At 49.5% G+C, this 17168-nt stretch overlaps 1 protein-coding gene across 1 annotated transcript; it reads right to left on the bottom strand.

Moving 5' to 3' along the window:
- Window positions 1-4379: 4379 nt before the first annotated feature.
- Window positions 4380-15906, bottom strand: LOC117262755 (uncharacterized). Its single transcript, XM_033635875.2, has 9 exons — window positions 15627-15906; window positions 15151-15341; window positions 14874-15001; window positions 12688-12871; window positions 11825-12603; window positions 10339-10462; window positions 8873-8947; window positions 7909-8061; window positions 4380-5460 (listed from the first exon to the last, which is right to left on the bottom strand). Exons 2-9 carry the CDS (start codon window positions 15316-15318, stop codon window positions 5257-5259), a joined length of 1815 nt encoding a protein of 604 aa, XP_033491766.2. The 5' UTR covers window positions 15319-15341; window positions 15627-15906; the 3' UTR covers window positions 4380-5256.
- Window positions 15907-17168: the final 1262 nt, after the last annotated feature.

Genomic DNA, 17168 nt, shown 5'->3' on the forward strand with positions numbered 1-17168 from the left:
CGGGTCCACAGAGGTGAGAGTGATCGGCTGCCATCTTTAGTACAAACTGTCTCTCTGAATATTTCATCTTTTCTAACGATTAAAAAAAGAGCATTAAATCAGACGAGCAGGAGGTGGATCGGGAGGTGGATCGGGAGGTGGATCGGGAGGTGGCAGGAGGTGCATCGGGAGGTGGATCGGGAGGTGGCAGGAGGTGGATCGGGAGGTGGCAGGAGGTGCATCAGGAGGTGGATCGGGAGGTGCATCGGGAGGTGGATCGGGAGGTGGCAGGAGGTGGATCGGGAGGTGGCAGGAGGAGGATCGGGAGGTGGATCGGGAGGTGGCAGGAGGAGGATCAGGAGGTGGATCGGGAGGTGGCAGGAGGAGGATCAGGAGGTGGATCGGGAGGTGGCGGGAGGAGGATCGGGAGGTGGCAGGAGGTGGATCGGAAGGTGGCAGGAGGTGGATCGGAAGGTGGCAGGAGGTGCATCGGGAGGTGGCGGGAGGTGGCAGGAGGTGGATCGGGAGGTGGCAGGAGGTGCATCGGGAGGTGGATCGGGAGGTGGATCGGGAGGTGGATCGGGAGGTGGCAGGAGGAGGATCGGGAGGTGGCAGGAGGAGGATCGGGAGGTGGCAGGAGGTGGATCGGAAGGTGGATCGGGAGGTGGCGGGAGGAGGATCGGGAGGTGGCAGGAGGTGGATCGGAAGGAGGATCGGGAGGTGGCAGGAGGAGGATCAGGAGGTGGATCGGGAGGTGGCGGGAGGAGGATCGGGAGGTGGCGGGAGGAGGATCGGGAGGTGGCAGGAGGTGGATCGGAAGGTGGCAGGAGGTGGATCGGAAGGTGGCAGGAGGTGCATCGGGAGGTGGCGGGAGGTGGCAGGAGGTGGATCGGGAGGTGGATCGGGAGGTGGATCGGGAGGTGGCAGGAGGTGGATCAGGAGGTGGATCGGGAGGTGGCAGGAGGAGGATCGGGAGGTGGATCGGGAGGTGGCAGGAGGTGGATCGGGAGGTGGCAGGAGGAGGATCGGGAGGTGGCAGGAGGTGGATCGGGAGGTGGCAGGAGGAGGATCAGGAGGTGGCGGGAGGTGCATCGGGAGGTGGATCGGGAGGTGGCAGGAGGAGGATCGGGAGGTGGATCGGGAGGTGGCAGGAGGAGGATCAGGAGGTGGATCGGGAGGTGGCGGGAGGAGGATCGGGAGGTGGCAGGAGGTGGATCGGAAGGTGGCAGGAGGTGGATCGGAAGGTGGCAGGAGGTGCATCGGGAGGTGGCGGGAGGTGGCAGGAGGTGGATCGGGAGGTGGCAGGAGGTGCATCGGGAGGTGGATCAGGAGGTGGATCGGGAGGTGGCAGGAGGAGGATCGGGAGGTGGCAGGAGGAGGATCGGGAGGTGGATCGGGAGGTGGCAGGAGGTGGATCGGGAGGTGGCAGGAGGAGGATCGGGAGGTGGCAGGAGGTGGATCGGGAGGTGGCAGGAGGAGGATCGGAAGGTGGCAGGAGGAGGATCGGGAGGTGGCAGGAGGAGGATCAGGAGGTGGATCGGGAGGTGGCAGGAGGAGGATCGGGAGGTGGATCGGGAGGTGGCAGGAGGTGGATCGGGAGGTGGCAGGAGGTGGATCGGGAGGTGGCAGGAGGAGGATCGGGAGGTGGATCGGGAGGTGGCAGGAGGTGGATCAGGAGGTGGCGGGAGGAGGATCGGGAGGTGGCAGGAGGTGCATCGGGAGGTGGATCGGGAGGTGGCAGGAGGTGGATCGGGAGGTGGCAGGAGGTGCATCGGGAGGTGGATCGGGAGGTGGCAGGAGGTGGATCGGGAGGTGGATCGGGAGGTGGCAGGAGGTGCATCGGGAGGTGGATCAGGAGGAGGATCGGGAGGTGGATCGGGAGGTGGCAGGAGGAGGATCGGGAGGTGGCAGGAGGAGGATCGGGAGGTGGCAGGAGGAGGATCGGGAGGTGGATCGGGAGGTGGCAGGAGGTGGATCGGGAGGTGGCAGGAGGAGGATCGGGAGGTGGCAGGAGGTGGATCGGAAGGTGGATCGGGAGGTGGCGGGAGGAGGATCGGGAGGTGGCAGGAGGTGGATCGGAAGGAGGATCGGGAGGTGGCAGGAGGAGGATCAGGAGGTGGATCGGGAGGTGGCGGGAGGAGGATCGGGAGGTGGCGGGAGGAGGATCGGGAGGTGGCAGGAGGTGGATCGGAAGGTGGCAGGAGGTGGATCGGAAGGTGGCAGGAGGTGGATCGGGAGGTGGCAGGAGGAGGATCAGGAGGTGGATCGGGAGGTGGCGGGAGGAGGATCGGGAGGTGGCGGGAGGAGGATCGGGAGGTGGCAGGAGGTGGATCGGAAGGTGGCAGGAGGTGGATCGGAAGGTGGCAGGAGGTGCATCGGGAGGTGGCGGGAGGTGGCAGGAGGTGGATCGGGAGGTGGCAGGAGGTGCATCGGGAGGTGGATCAGGAGGTGGATCGGGAGGTGGCAGGAGGAGGATCAGGAGGTGGATCGGGAGGTGGCGGGAGGAGGATCGGGAGGTGGCGGGAGGAGGATCGGGAGGTGGCAGGAGGTGGATCGGAAGGTGGCAGGAGGTGGATCGGAAGGTGGCAGGAGGTGCATCGGGAGGTGGTGGGAGGTGGCAGGAGGTGGATCGGGAGGAGGATCGGGAGGTGGATCGGGAGGTGGATCAGGAGGTGGCAGGAGGTGGATCGGGAGGTGGATCGGGAGGTGGATCAGGAGGTGGATCAGGAGGTGGCAGGAGGAGGATCGGGAGGTGGATCAGGAGGTGGCAGGAGGTGGATCGGGAGGTGGATCAGGAGGTGGCAGGAGGTGGATCAGGAGGTGGCAGGAGGAGGATCGGGAGGTGGATCAGGAGGTGGCAGGAGGAGGATCGGGAGGTGGCAGGAGGTGGATCGGGAGGTGGATCAGGAGGTGGATCGGGAGGTGGATCAGGAGGTGGCAGGAGGTGGATCAGGACTTTCCCAATGTAACCAAACATGCCTGCAGTGAATGAGTGAAACAAAGCAAGAACGTCTGAGTGTTTCTCAGAGAGACTGATCAGTGTGAGCGTTGTTCACTTCAGACCTTTGACACCACACAGCCGACATAACGCACGCTTCTGACAGGTGAAGTTTCTCTGCTGCCGCCAGGCCGTCGTTACGTTTCACCTGCTCATAAAACTAACTCAAAATCTTTTATTCCCTGTTAATATTTATTCTTTATCTCTTTTATCGATGATTGTCTATTAACTCATTTTATCATTTATACAGCAGATCCCTTTGTTCACTGAACTCCTCTGTATATTGTTTATTTTATTTATTTTTTATTTTTTATTACACATGTATTTATGTGTCTCCATGTTACTGTGTGTTACAGTCTGTGTGCAAGTTGTTCAAACAAACTGCTCCTGATGTCCGGATTAATAAAGACTGAGACTGAGTCTGAGTCTGAACGTCTTCAGAGTCTCTGAAGGTTGAAGTGGTGAATGAGATGTTGTCCAACAGCCTGTACTTTTTCTAACTGTGGGTTTTTCTTTGTACTCATTCTCACTCTGTTTGACTGATCGATGGACTTTTTCTTTTCATCAGTTATCAGATATTTTTGCTGAGTCCATTACTTATATTTTTAATTTGAGGAAGCTGACTTTGTTCTCTCTTAACTTAAAGGTGGAGACTCCTCAGAGATCAACAATCACCATCCCATTTTCAAACTTTAGGTTTTGGCTAAGGTCCATGAATCTCAGGTAAATTTACAGTTAAAACTTTTTTTGTTTCTTTGATCTAAATATTTTAAATGATTTTCAGTCTGGTTTTAGAGGTGGACACAGCACCATTACTGCTGCTGTGGCTGTGACAGATGATACTGTTGGACACAAAACAACGTCTTTGCTGGTGAATCTTTGAGACATTTGATCCAGCGGACCACAGATTTCTCCTGAACAAGCTAATGAACGCTGGTTTCTGTCTTCAGGCTGTTCACTGGCTCCAAAATTATTTCGCAGATCATTCTCAGTGTGAAATAACTAAAGGCGTCCCCCAGGGTTCCATCTTGGGACCTGTTATGTTTTCTATTTTTATAAATGCTTTGGTAAAAACATTCAAGCAAAAATACATTTATATGCAGACGACACTGTCGTTTACACACGGTTCCTCCGTAATGCAAGCTGTATTTCAGAAAACAAAGTTTATGGTATTTTCAAAAGCTTGCTAACAGTGGCTTTTGATTTTAGCATTTTCACTTCTGACTGTAAATCCATTGAAAGACTGTCCTGATACATGTACATGGGTTTATGGGTAAATTACAAACATTCATTTCATGTACATATTGCTGCTCCAATCTGGAAGCTTAAAGTGAAGATTGGTTTTTATTTTCAAAATAAGAAAAAACTTGCACACATGCAACCTCCTTCATTGTATGTAGCCTTGAGTCAGTGCACCATGCGTCTCTACATTTTATTCTACAGTCCCTGAGTCATCACTGCGTTCTTCATGATTTGGTGGGTTGGACATCACTAACCACTTGCAGACAAAAGCACTGGTATATTTTTATCTATAAAGCAAAATCCGTCCGGCCGACCTCCGCTCCCATCTGTGTGTCAGCTCTGGTAGTTTCCAGCTCCAGGTGGTTGTTTTTCTTAATGAATCCCAGGTTTTAACAAATCTGAGGAAATCTTCATTCTGTTCGTCTGTGCACCATCGACGGCGAACAATCTCCAAAAAGCTCTAAAATTATAAACTCTTATATTTAGTTTCACATATAAATCATTAAATGATTCTTTTTAACAGTGACTGAAGGCAAAAACAAACTTGACCTTGTTAAAAAACAAATATGTCCATGTGTAGATTATGAAAGTGTAAAACAAGTTTGTCTGAATGCACATATCACCACATATTATTCCTGCATCACACCTGCACTGTGACCCTGATTTAACCTCAGTTAATTTATACTAAAGTCACAAATTAACAAACGTACAGGACGTTTCTAAAACTGCACTTTTTCAAACATGCGTTAGACAAACAGGAAAAAGTTTAATTCACATTTCACATTTTCAATTCACATCTTTAAGAAGATCAAAAATAATGTGAGAAATTAGCATTTGAAATTTTTTTATTCTAAAAAACTAAACAGCATCGATCCATTAAAAATAAGTTTCTACCTGAAATATGAAAAATGACTGAACCTGATGAGTTCCCCTGAACGTCCTTCTCTTCATACAAAACTCCTGTTTTCAGAATAAACTTTAAACTCTATTAAAAAGCTTTAAGGCATCAACATACAGAGCGTCTCTGCAGGTGTTAGTTACAGGTAATATTTTTTCCCCTTGAACACGAGTCTCCTCTTCCTGTAGTTCTCCTTCCTCTTCCTGCTGAGCCAGCGGAGGCGAGCTCTGTCCGTCCGGTCCTGGCTCGCCGACTGGAACGTCCGGTCGGGAAAAATCTCCTTCAGTTTGTCCAGGAAAAACACCTCCAGGCTGCGACCGGCCTGAGCCACCTCCGAGTCCGGCTGCATGGTGGAGAGGGACAGAAATATAAAATCACAAAGTTCAGAGGTTTTTTTCAGTTTAAATTCAGAGATAACTTCTGACACCAGACTGATCAGTTTCTTTATTCCACAGCCCTGTATAGGTGGACAACAGAGCGCTGCTGCTGCTGCTGCTGCTGCTGCTGCAGGAAGGAGTCCTAAAACCCAGACATGAGTTAGCATGTTAGCATGTGTTAGCACTTCCTGTTCCCTTGTCTTGAAGTCGGTGTGTTTTTTGTTCGATGTCTGAAATAAGGTCTGTGGTTAACACAAGCTGAAGAGACCTTTTTAGTGCTATGACATAAAGTACACCAGTAAATACCTGACTGTGAATTTAGAAGCTTTTATGTGTCTTAAAAAAGACGGTTGTTAACAACGGCCACAAGTCGCCCTCACGGCCTCATCGTGTTTCTACTCACACTCCTGCAAACTTTTCTGACTCAAACTTTACAACATGTAGATTCATCAGTTTATATTATTTTTTAATTGTAGTGAGGTTGGAAGCTGAGCGACATGACGTCAAAGTCATGTGACTGTGGCGTAGTTTAGTCTAACGTTAGCTGGCGGTTGCATTTAGGCTTAAAAATAATCATGAAGTTAGTCTATGAAGGTTTTCTTACTGAACAAAACCAGTCACAGAGTTTATTTTCTGCAATAATCAGGGTCGGACTGCATCTCTGCAGCTCTCTGTGAGGAGCGAGACAAAGATCAGACTGCTGATGTGGCGTTAATGAGCTTTGAGAGTTTTAAACTGCAGATGACGACTCCGTCTGACGCTGGTGATCCTCTGACGTCTCATCAGAGTCAAATTTTATTTTGTAGGTTTATTTATGTCCAAATATCTGAAATCTAATGACATCTGCCTCAAAGCTTGTGAGACCTTAGACTTCTGTGCACTGGTTTAACTAACTTTAGGGATTTATTTAGCATGAGACCAAGATAAGGAGAAAACTTGGAAGAAAGCCTTAACCTGGAAAACCTTAAAAGAAAATCTTAACTTAAGGTTTTTGTGCAACCCACTGATTTTCACAGTGTCACAGTGAGTGTTAGCACTTAGCTCAGTAAGTATCATTGTGTCTAAGATCGTCCTCACACAGCTGCTGCCGTGACTTGTTAGACGTCACCAGAGACCTCCTGTCAGACGGAAACCCCTGTCCGTCCCTGACTGTCTGTCCCTGACTGTCCCTGACTGTCCCTGACTGTCTGTCCCTGACTGTCCCTGACTGTCTGTCCCTGTCTGTCCCTGACTGTCTGTCCCTGACTGTCCCTGTCTGTCTGTCCCTGACTGTCTGTCCCTGACTGTCCCTGTCTGTCTGTCCCTGACTGTCTGTCCCTGACTGTCCCTGACTGTCTGTCCCTGACTGTCCCTGACTGACTGTCCCTGACTGTCTGTCCCTGTCTGTCCCTGTCTGTCCCTGACTGACTGTCCCTGACTGACTGTCCCTGACTGTCTGTCCCTGACTGACTGTCCCTGACTGTCCCTGACTGTCTGTCCCTGACTGACTGTCCCTGTCCGTCCCTGACTGTCCCTGACTGTCTGTCCCTGACTGTCCCTGACTGACTGTCCCTGACTGTCTGTCCCTGACTGTCTGTCCCTGTCCGTCCCTGACTGTCCCTGACTGTCTGTCCCTGACTGTCCCTGACTGACTGTCCCTGACTGTCCCTGACTGTCTGTCCCTGACTGACTGTCCCTGTCCGTCCCTGACTGTCCCTGACCGTCTGTCCCTGACTGACTGTCCCTGACTGTCCCTGACTGTCTGTCCCTGACTGACTGTCCCTGTCCGTCCCTGACTGTCCCTGACTGACTGTCCCTGACTGTCCCTGACTGTCTGTCCCTGACTGACTGTCCCTGTCCGTCCCTGACTGTCCCTGACCGTCTGTCCCTGACTGTCTGTCCCTGACTGACTGTCCCTGTCTGTCCCTGACTGACTGTCCCTGACTGTCCCTGACTGTCTGTCCCTGTCTGTCCCTGACTGACTGTCCCTGTCCGTCCCTGACTGTCCCTGACTGTCTGTCCCTGACTGTCCCTGACTGACTGTCCCTGACTGACTGTCCCTGACTGTCTGTCCCTGACTGTCTGTCCCTGTCTGTCCCTGACTGTCTGTCCCTGACTGACTGTCCCTGACTGTCTGTCCCTGACTGTCTGTCCCTGACTGTCTGTCCCTGTCCGTCCCTGACTGTCCCTGACTGTCTGTCCCTGACTGTCCCTGACTGACTGTCCCTGACTGTCCCTGACTGTCTGTCCCTGTCTGTCCCTGACTGTCTGTCCCTGTCTGTCCCTGACTGATCGTCCCTGTCTGTCCCTGACTGTCCGACATGATGAAACCAAAAAGTGTCCCAGTCCTCTGCCACATGTGGATCTGATCCCCACGCAGCAGAAATCATTTAATTACACTCAGTAATTAAATTAAAGCGGTGAAATCCACTCACGTAATTGAAGGTAGCGCAGTTTTTAAACATCAGCAGGACGTCATCGACAAACTGCTCGGCGGTGAAGTAGTGCAGCGTGTTGCTCTTGTCCAGTTTCCTGCGGATCAGCGACAGGTCGATGGGCCTCTTGATGATCTGGTAGTAGTTTCTGGCCTGAATTCACAGAGGTTATTAGATCAGTGAGGGAGAGACTGTTTTCATTTCGTCATGTTGTTATGACAGAAAAGTGGAACATGTGACATGTCGAGGACGACACGTCTCAGACAGGTTGATTTAACCCTTTAAACACACTGTTTCACTTTGAGCCTCACGGGTTTAAATCAGGTCTTTGTTATTACTAAAACATTTTAATAAGTTCCTTTGGATTCACAGTAAAATGAAAAGATGTAGAAGATAAAAACAAAACATTTATCATGTACACGACTCTTTACATTCAGTTATTGATGAACATTGAACATTTATATCATATTTATTTTATATTTTATACATGTGGCACCAGAAGAAGACGCTGGCATCATTTCTGCAAATCACAGATACATTTACATATTTCATATGAATCATATCAGTGAGGCAGTATCTGAGCTGACTGTGTCATCGGCAGGTGGAGGGGATGGTGGACGGTGAGACACCTGAGAGATGCCTGCCGAGCTGCAGACACTGTTCAACACCAACTAACTACATAGTCAGCTGTTTTTATTGAGTCATCACTGCGCCTCCGGGCAGCAGTGAAGGCACCAAACGTTATTATGTTGTTGCAGCCTGTCACTGTGTTTCCAGCAGGGACAGGGCCACGAAAAAGTGTTTGTTTTTTATCGAGACATCATGTTTCAGTGGCGTGAAAAGTAGATGTGTTCCTAAGAGACGTGTAATTATCATGACAAATGATTCTTTCAGCTTTGCTCTGATGAATGTTTTTCAGCTGTGTCAGTGTGACGTGTCTTTAATGTGAATCTGTTGGACTGACCAGGACGCTGACGGGTTCATGGAACGGAGCGCTGAGGGTGTGACAGTACAGCAGAAGGGTCAGCTTCTCACACCTCTGTACAGGAAACAGACAGACACACAGACAGACAGATACACAGACAGACAGACACACAGACAGACAGACAGACAGACACACAGACAGACACACAGACAGACAGATACACAGACAGACAGATACACAGACAGACAGACACACAGACAGACAGACAGACAGACAGACAGACAGACAGACAGACACACAGACAGACAGACAGACAGACAGACACACAGACAGACAGATACACAGACAGACAGACACACAGACAGACAGACAGACAGACACACAGACAGACACACAGACAGACAGATACACAGACAGACAGATACACAGACAGACAGACACACAGACAGACAGACAGACAGACAGACAGACAGACAGACAGACACACAGACAGACAGACAGACAGACACACAGACAGACACACACACAGACAGACAGACACACAGACAGACAGACAGACAGACAGACACACACACACACAGACACACAGACAGACAGACAGACAGACAGACACACAGACAGACAGACAGACAGACAGACACACAGACAGACAGACAGACAGACACACACACAGACACACAGACAGACAGACAGACAGACACACACACACACAGACACACAGACAGACAGATACACAGACACACAGACACACAGATACACAGACACACAGACACACAGACACACAGACACACAGACACACAGACAGACACACAGACACACACAGACAGACAGACACACAGACAGACAGACAGACAGACACACAGACAGACAGACACACAGACAGACAGACAGACAGACACACACACACACACAGACAGACAGACAGACACACAGACAGACAGACACACAGACACACAGGCAGACACACAGACAGACAGACACACAGACAGACAGACAGACACACAGACACACAGACAGACAGACAGACACACACAGACAGACAGACACACACACACACACACAGACAGACAGACACACAGACAGACAGACACACAGACACACAGACACACAGACAGACAGACACACACACAGACAGACAGACACACACACAGACAGACAGACAGACACACAGACAGATACACAGACACACAGACACACACACAGACAGACAGACACACAGACAGATACACACACACACAGACAGACAGATACACAGACAGACAGATACACAGACAGACACACAGACATATAGTCACTGAAAACCATCACTTCACTGTCAGAGACAGAATAAATTAAAATAATTTTACTGCTTCATGATCAAACTTTGAATTATTGATACCTGTCGTTACACTGAGGGAGTTTATGACTGTTTTCCCACAAACTGATTTTCTTCTTCTCTTTATGTCGAATTAAAATAAAGAAGTGAACATTAAACATGTGACGGAGGTCAGACAGCGTCAGCTCACCCTCTGGTCCTGATTGGACAGCGTGTACGGAGCTTTGACTCCTCCACAGGACGGTTTGTTCTCACAGTCGTACGTCTCCGCAGGCTCCTGATCACTTCTGCACAGCGTACACGCCCAGTCACCTCTGCACGACACACAGCACCTCATCACATTAAATATATATCTTTACACAGAGAGATGCATCTGGAACTTGCTCTGTATTCTTTAATGAGGATGTTATTTTATCTCCACTGAACTCTGCTGTTCCAAAACACAGTGAAATCTCACAGAGGAGCCACATGCTGCGTTTGAGGGACATACTCCTTATTTAACGTGAACTCAGTTTGTAGTTTTGTTCCTGTAAACAACACAGTGAATATGACACCATGTCCCCAAACACACACACAGTCACAACTGTCCCCAAAAAACTTGTTCATTCATTCATTCATCTTCTAACCGCTTCATCCTCTTGAGGGTCGCGGGGGGGCTGGAGCCTATCCCAGCTGACATCGGGCGAGAGGCAGGGTTCACCCTGGACAGGTCACCAGTCTATCACAGGGCTGACACATAGAGACAAAGACACTCACATTCACACCTACGGACAATTTAGAGTTATCAATTAACTTAATCCCCAATCTGCATGTCTTTGGACTGTGGGAGGAAGCCGGAGCACCTGGAGAGAACCCACGCTGACATGGGGAGAACATGCAAACTCCACACAGAAGGGCTCCCACACCCGGGAACGAACCAGCAACTGTGAGGCGACAGTGCTAACCACCACACCACCGTGCCGCCCCAAAAAACTTGTTGAAAATGATAAATAAATATAACAGCAACTTTATCTTTGTGTGTTTTATTGACACACACAAACCACTGGGTCAACACAACACCAGTACCCACACTGTAACTGCTGCTGTCAGACAGACACACAGACAGTTGGCAGGGCTAACTGTTAGCATGACGCTGCTAACAGTACCCAACAGTGATTAAAGGGTTAAACAACAGAGTTGAGGCATTGAGGTTTCTGTGTGAGTTTGTAAGGACCATTTAACGGCTCAGTGTGAGTGTGAGCCGCTGCTGCTGTGTTAGCTCAGGCTAAACAGGCAGACGTTGAACTGACGCTGTAAGTCCAGAGACAGAAAGTGGAGCTGCAGGTACTGTTTGACTACAGAGGGTTCAATTTAAGTCAGTTAACGTCTTCAAGCCTCCAAAAACTGCTCACTACTCAGATGTGGTCACAAGTGCTGCAGAAAGAGTTTGGATCCACTGTCCTGAGTCTCAGTGAGGACACTGACTGTGTGCAGCTGATGAAGGTGAGGTATGAAGAGTGTGTCTGTGCAGCACTTACAGAGGGAAGCTGATGAAGGTGAGGTATGAAGAGTGTGTCTGTGCAGCACTTACAGAGGGAAGCTGATGAAGGTGAGGTATGAAGAGTGTGTCTGTGCAGCACTTACAGAGGGAAGCTGATGAAGGTGAGGTATGAAGAGTGTGTCTGTGCAGCACTTACAGAGGGAAGCTGATGAGCGGAGGAATGTGACAGGACAGGTGGTAAACTTTAGGACAGCGGTCGCAGCAGAGCAGATCTCCTCCGTTCAGACAAACAGCACAGAAATCTTCACTCTCCATCTCCTCAGTCCCTGATCCAGGAGCAGGCCTCTGCAGGGACGACGACTCCTCCTCTACCTCCTCCTCCCCTTCCTCTACCTCCTCCTCCTTCTCTACCTCCTCCTCTTCCTCTACCTCCTGCTTGACCTGAGAGCTGTAGAGATCAGGTTTCTGATCTTCACCATCGTCCATCTGAACTACTTCACATTTGGTTTCATCCTCCAGCTCCTCAGTCTCCGATCCAGGTCCAGGCCTCTGCAGGGACTCTCCCTCCTCCTCTTCTACCTCCTGCTTGACCTGAGAGCTGTAGAGATCAGGTTTCTGATCTTCACCGTCGTCCATTTGAACAACTTCACATTTCATCTCATCCTCCAGCTGCAGAGGTGGATCTGCCTGGTCTGCGTCTGGTTCTGGATCCAGCTGGATCACCATGGTCTGTTCAGGATCTGGATCCAGATAAAAAGTCTCAGTTTTCCCATCAGAGTCCCACTCGTCAGAGTCAAACAGGATGTAGGTCTGATCTGGATTCGAGTCGCAGTCGAAGCCTGAGTCCTGCTCTGGTTCTTCAGAGGGCGAGCTGTCAGGACAGATCGGTTCAGTCCACGAGGTCAAGGTGAGCTCTGATTGGCTGAGATCAGACTGAGGTGATGAAGTGTTGTCCTCGTGGTGACTGAATCCGTTCTGCAGACAGAGAGGAAGGTGATGATGAAGATGAGCACATGTTAAAGGTGAAAGTTAAACATGTGCAGACGTTCATGTCTGTACCTGCTGAGGTCGATCCAAACAGGAAGTGAGGTCATGGAGTTTGTCTCGTGTTTGACATGGCAGTCTCACCAGAGAGACCACAGGCTGCAGACATGATAACCACACAGACCGGAGGTTCAGACGCTCCAGGGTCACCACAGGTATGAAGGAGTTACCCAGAATCCTCTGGGCCTCCGGGTGAATCCTGGGGAATAAATGAAGGTTTGATCAGAGGAGAAATATTTTATATCTCTTTATTTTATTTTATTTTATTTTATTTTATTTTATTAATGTATTCTTTCTTCTCAGAGCTGGAGTTTAGCAGTGATTAGCTTAGCTTAGCATTAAGACTGGAAACAGGAAACAGCGAGCCTGGCTCTCGCTAAAGTTTGAAATGAAAACCCACCAACACCTTTAACGCTCGCTGATCAACCTGTCACTTCCTGTTTGATGAATCAAAACAATAATTCAGAACCAATCATTCATGATTTTAAAAGGAGTCACATGCTGTCACTGCACAGCAGCCTGACACAGCTGCACTTGGAGCCCAAACATGTTTTATTACATTGGGTGTCTACACATAAACGTCATGCAGAAATAACAGTAAAGTCTAAATGATACTTTCTACCTGTCCTGTATCTGTCCTGTATTGCATTAGAGGACAGGACTTAGCAAAGGCTTAATTAACATATCACAATCAGAGGTACCTGTAGAGTCTACAGCCAAGAAACCTGTCACTGCAAACTGTCGCCCAGCTAACTGTCTCCAGTTCTTGAAAAGGGGTGAATGTGTTGGGTGGTGGTTGGAGAGGTCAAATCACTGTTATGTGGAGAGTCTGGTCAGAACTCTGGGTTTGCTTTTACAGACAGGTCCTCCAATAATCAGACGTTACTGCAGAGACGAGTTCCTTTATCTTACTCTGAGTCGGATGATGGGACTTCTAAGCTGAAGTGGTTTCACTTCTCATGAACCAAGTCCAGTTCAGACCAAAGACTGATGATGAGACGAGTTGAGACAAACAACTACTGTCAATGCTCTGGAAGTGACCACCATGAGACGGCGTATTGTCTCTAGTCAACGACTCTCTGTGCTTCTGATCTGTAACGTTGACAGGAAGTGACCGCCGTGAGACGGCGTATCGTCTCTAGTCGACGACTCTCTGTGCTTCTGATCTGTAACGTTGACAGGAAGTGACCGCCGTGAGACGGCGTATCGTCTCTAGTCGACGACTCTCTGTGCTTCTGATCTGTAACGTTGACAGGAAGTGACCGCCGTGAGACGGCGTATCGTCTCTAGTCGACGACTCTCTGTGCTTCTGATCTGTAACGTTGACAGGAAGTGACCGCCGTGAGACGGCGTATCGTCTCTAGTCGACGACTCTCTGTGCTTCTGATCTGTAACGTTGACAGGAAGTGACCGCCGTGAGACGGCGTATCGTCTCTAGTCGACGACTCTCTGTGCTTCTGATCTGTAACGTTGACAGGAAGTGACCGCCGTGAGACGGCGTATCGTCTCTAGTCGACGACTCTCTGTGCTTCTGATCTGTAACGTTGACAGGAAGTGACCGCCGTGAGACGGCGTATCGTCTCTAGTCGACGACTCTCTGTGCTTCTGATCTGTAACGTCGACAGGAAGTGACCGCCGTGAGACGGCGTATCGTCTCTAGTCGACGACTCTCTGTGCTTCTGATCTGTAACGTCGACAGGAAGTGACCGCCGTGAGACGGCGTATCGTCTCTAGTCAACGACTCTCTGTGCTTCTGATCTGTAACGTCGACAGGAAGTGACCGCCGTGAGACGGCGTATCGTCTCTAGTCAACGACTCTCTGTGCTTCGTTCTGATTTGCAGCTTTTCAGACTTGGCTTTGTGGCTGAATATAATTTGTAGCTTCTTAAAATCTGATGAGGACAGTGATAGTGAGATACTGGCTACAGCTGCATTTGTTGTAGTGATGAAGGTGACGTGCTTTAAACCCAGCCGCCGGCCATTTGACCAGCTGAGTGTCAGGTGACACCATCAGCCAGCGTGAGTCGAGCTCAGACTGCTGACACTTTTCTCTGTGATGCTGTCAAAACAGTTTCGTCTCGTCATGAATCTTTGGTCTGAACTGGACTTGAAAAAGCATATTTTTTTCTTTTTCCCAAATGTTATGTTCTCAGGTGAACGTGTTCTCAGGTGAACGTGTTCTCAGTGTTCCTTATTCTTACCTGATTCTCTTCAGTAAAGCTATCACGTCTCTTCCAGGCTGATGTTTCTCAGGTGAAGGCGGAGCTGCTCTGGTGTCTCTGTTGCAGGACTGATCTGACTCCATCTCACTGAATCCAGACCTGCAGACCTGTTTAAAACAAGACAGAGATTTAGAGTCATTCTCATCAGACAGGAAGTTGAAGCTGCTCTCTTCCTGAACACAGTAAACTTCCTTCAGCTGCTGTGAAAACCTTCTGCTCCATCGTTACTCTGTCGCTCTGTGTGTGTCTGTATTACGTGTTGTGTCGGGAGCCTTGGCTCCTCTCCTGTGGTTTCTGGATTTGAACCAGTCTCTGATGACACAGCCTCCAGAGCCAGCTGTACTCTACACCTGGTTACCCTGGGCAACAGGGTGGCCCGCCTCTGGGGGAAGTTGCCATGACGTCTGTGGGGTAGGTGTGCCATCTCTCTCCGGGAGGATCAAACCTCTGGGGATGAAAAAACAGAGGAGAAAACAGAAGAAGCTGCTGGTTTGAAATCTCCTGTGAGCTCAATGTTTGACGGCAAAATACCAGAATCAAAACAAACAGGAAGACAAAGCAGAGGAGACGCGTCAGGACGAATGAACTGCGCAGGTCTACGAGGACGACTCTACAGGTGAATGAAGGATGACAGAAGGTGCAGAACAGAGACACTGAGTCCATAACGATGATCAACACAACATGAACAAGATACAGGACTCAGGTTAAAGCTGCATTATAACTGAATCTTACCTGAGTGTGATGTCAGCAGGTAAAAACCAAGATGTCTGCTGCAGAGAGCAGAGAGGTGAGTGTGAGCGGAGGACGAGAGGGACGGCGCCGTGGTCCAGTATCAGGGGGGACAGGGACGACGTGATTGGTGGAGAGCTGATTCTCGTGATGTTTCAGATCTGCACAGCAAGTGTTTCCTTTAACGCCTGAACTGATCATGTGACGCACCGAGGGATTACACGCTGAAAGCATGGAGGACAAACTGCAGCCATGAAGCATCAGACCCTGAAGTCCGTCTGTCAGTGAGCTGGTGGACGGTGTGATGGAGCTGAGTCCACATGAGGAAGTTTATCTTTCCTTCAGTTGGATGGACAAACAGTTTTTTTTTTACTCACAGTGTTTCTGACCAATGAGGATGCAGGATGCAGGCTGCAGGCTGTGAAACTGACTCAAGATTTGAATAACAGACCAACTGCATGTAAATGAGCCTTAACTAAGTGTGATGTGGCGTGACCAGATAAACACACCATGCTTTCAACACTGTGTCTATTTTCATAACTGCCTGGTCACATTATTAACTGAGGCTCGCTGAGCTCCAGACTGACCCCAGACACACCCTTACATCGTCTGCTGCAGAGGTGAGGGACGTGTTCAGGGGCCGGCTGCACAAAACACCTTAAGGGTTTCCTTTCTAATTAAGGTTTCCTCATAATAAAATCAGTTGCACGAAACACACTTAAGTCTTCTCCCTAAGGTTTCCTTGGTTTTCTCTTTGTCTCGGTCTTGTCCCTTGACTGCTACACAAAAGCCCTTAGCAACCAAAGGTAAGGTAAAACAACCTTAACATCCCTCTGACTCAGTCTTAACTGCGACATGAGTTTATGGTGATACATAAACGAACGCATCCTGATCAGAGCGTTCTCAGACCACGAGAACCTGTTTTCTGTATTTTGTAGTTTGTTCGTGTTCCTCCTGAAGTTTCATCTTTCCTCCTCTGACCAGTCTGGTTTATTCTCTTCTTTGCTTCTGACAATTTTCCACTCTCTAACATATGAGACGACTCTGTGAGACGATAACAGGCGTCACAGGAGTCCAAGCAAACAAACAGTCTCCATGGAAACTGTTGCCTCTGTAAAGTCTCCTTCAACTCAGTCATTGAGGAAACCTGCTCTCACCCTGGTCACCACCTGTTCGACCCCCCCGCCCTCAGGCAGACGCTACAGGTCACTGAAACTCTGTTTGTTTCCTGAGGCCAGTCACACTCCTGGTGCACATACACTATGGTCACAACACTGTCACTACATCCTTCTGAGACTCTGTGGCCTCGTGTGATGACATCACATTTTGGGTTTCCTGCAGCTCATACTTCATTCTGCTTCACTCAGACCTGTTGTCCTCCATCATGCACACTTTGTGGTGCCACCTAGTGGCAGTAAGAGCACATTACACTAATCCATGTAAAAAGAAGATGGCTGCCATCTCTGCCAAGTCAGTCTGCAGCTGATCCTGAGACAGGAGGACAAAACCTGATCACAGTTTATGCCTCAGACTTGCTTATTTATG

This window comes from Epinephelus lanceolatus, chromosome 5 (genome assembly GCF_041903045.1).
Source record: "Epinephelus lanceolatus isolate andai-2023 chromosome 5, ASM4190304v1, whole genome shotgun sequence".
Classification (NCBI taxonomy): domain Eukaryota; kingdom Metazoa; phylum Chordata; class Actinopteri; order Perciformes; family Serranidae; genus Epinephelus; species Epinephelus lanceolatus.

Coding starts and splice junctions, on each gene's coding strand:
- LOC117262755 (XM_033635875.2), bottom strand. CDS start 15,318: ATGGCACACCTACCCCACAGACGTCATGGCAACTTCCCCCAGAGGCGG. Junction 15,002..15,150: donor CAAGGCTCCCGACACAACAC/GTAATACAGACA, acceptor TGTTTTAAACAG/GTCTGCAGGTCTGGATTCAG. Junction 12,872..14,873: donor GCTTTACTGAAGAGAATCAG/GTAAGAATAAGG, acceptor TTTATTCCCCAG/GATTCACCCGGAGGCCCAGA.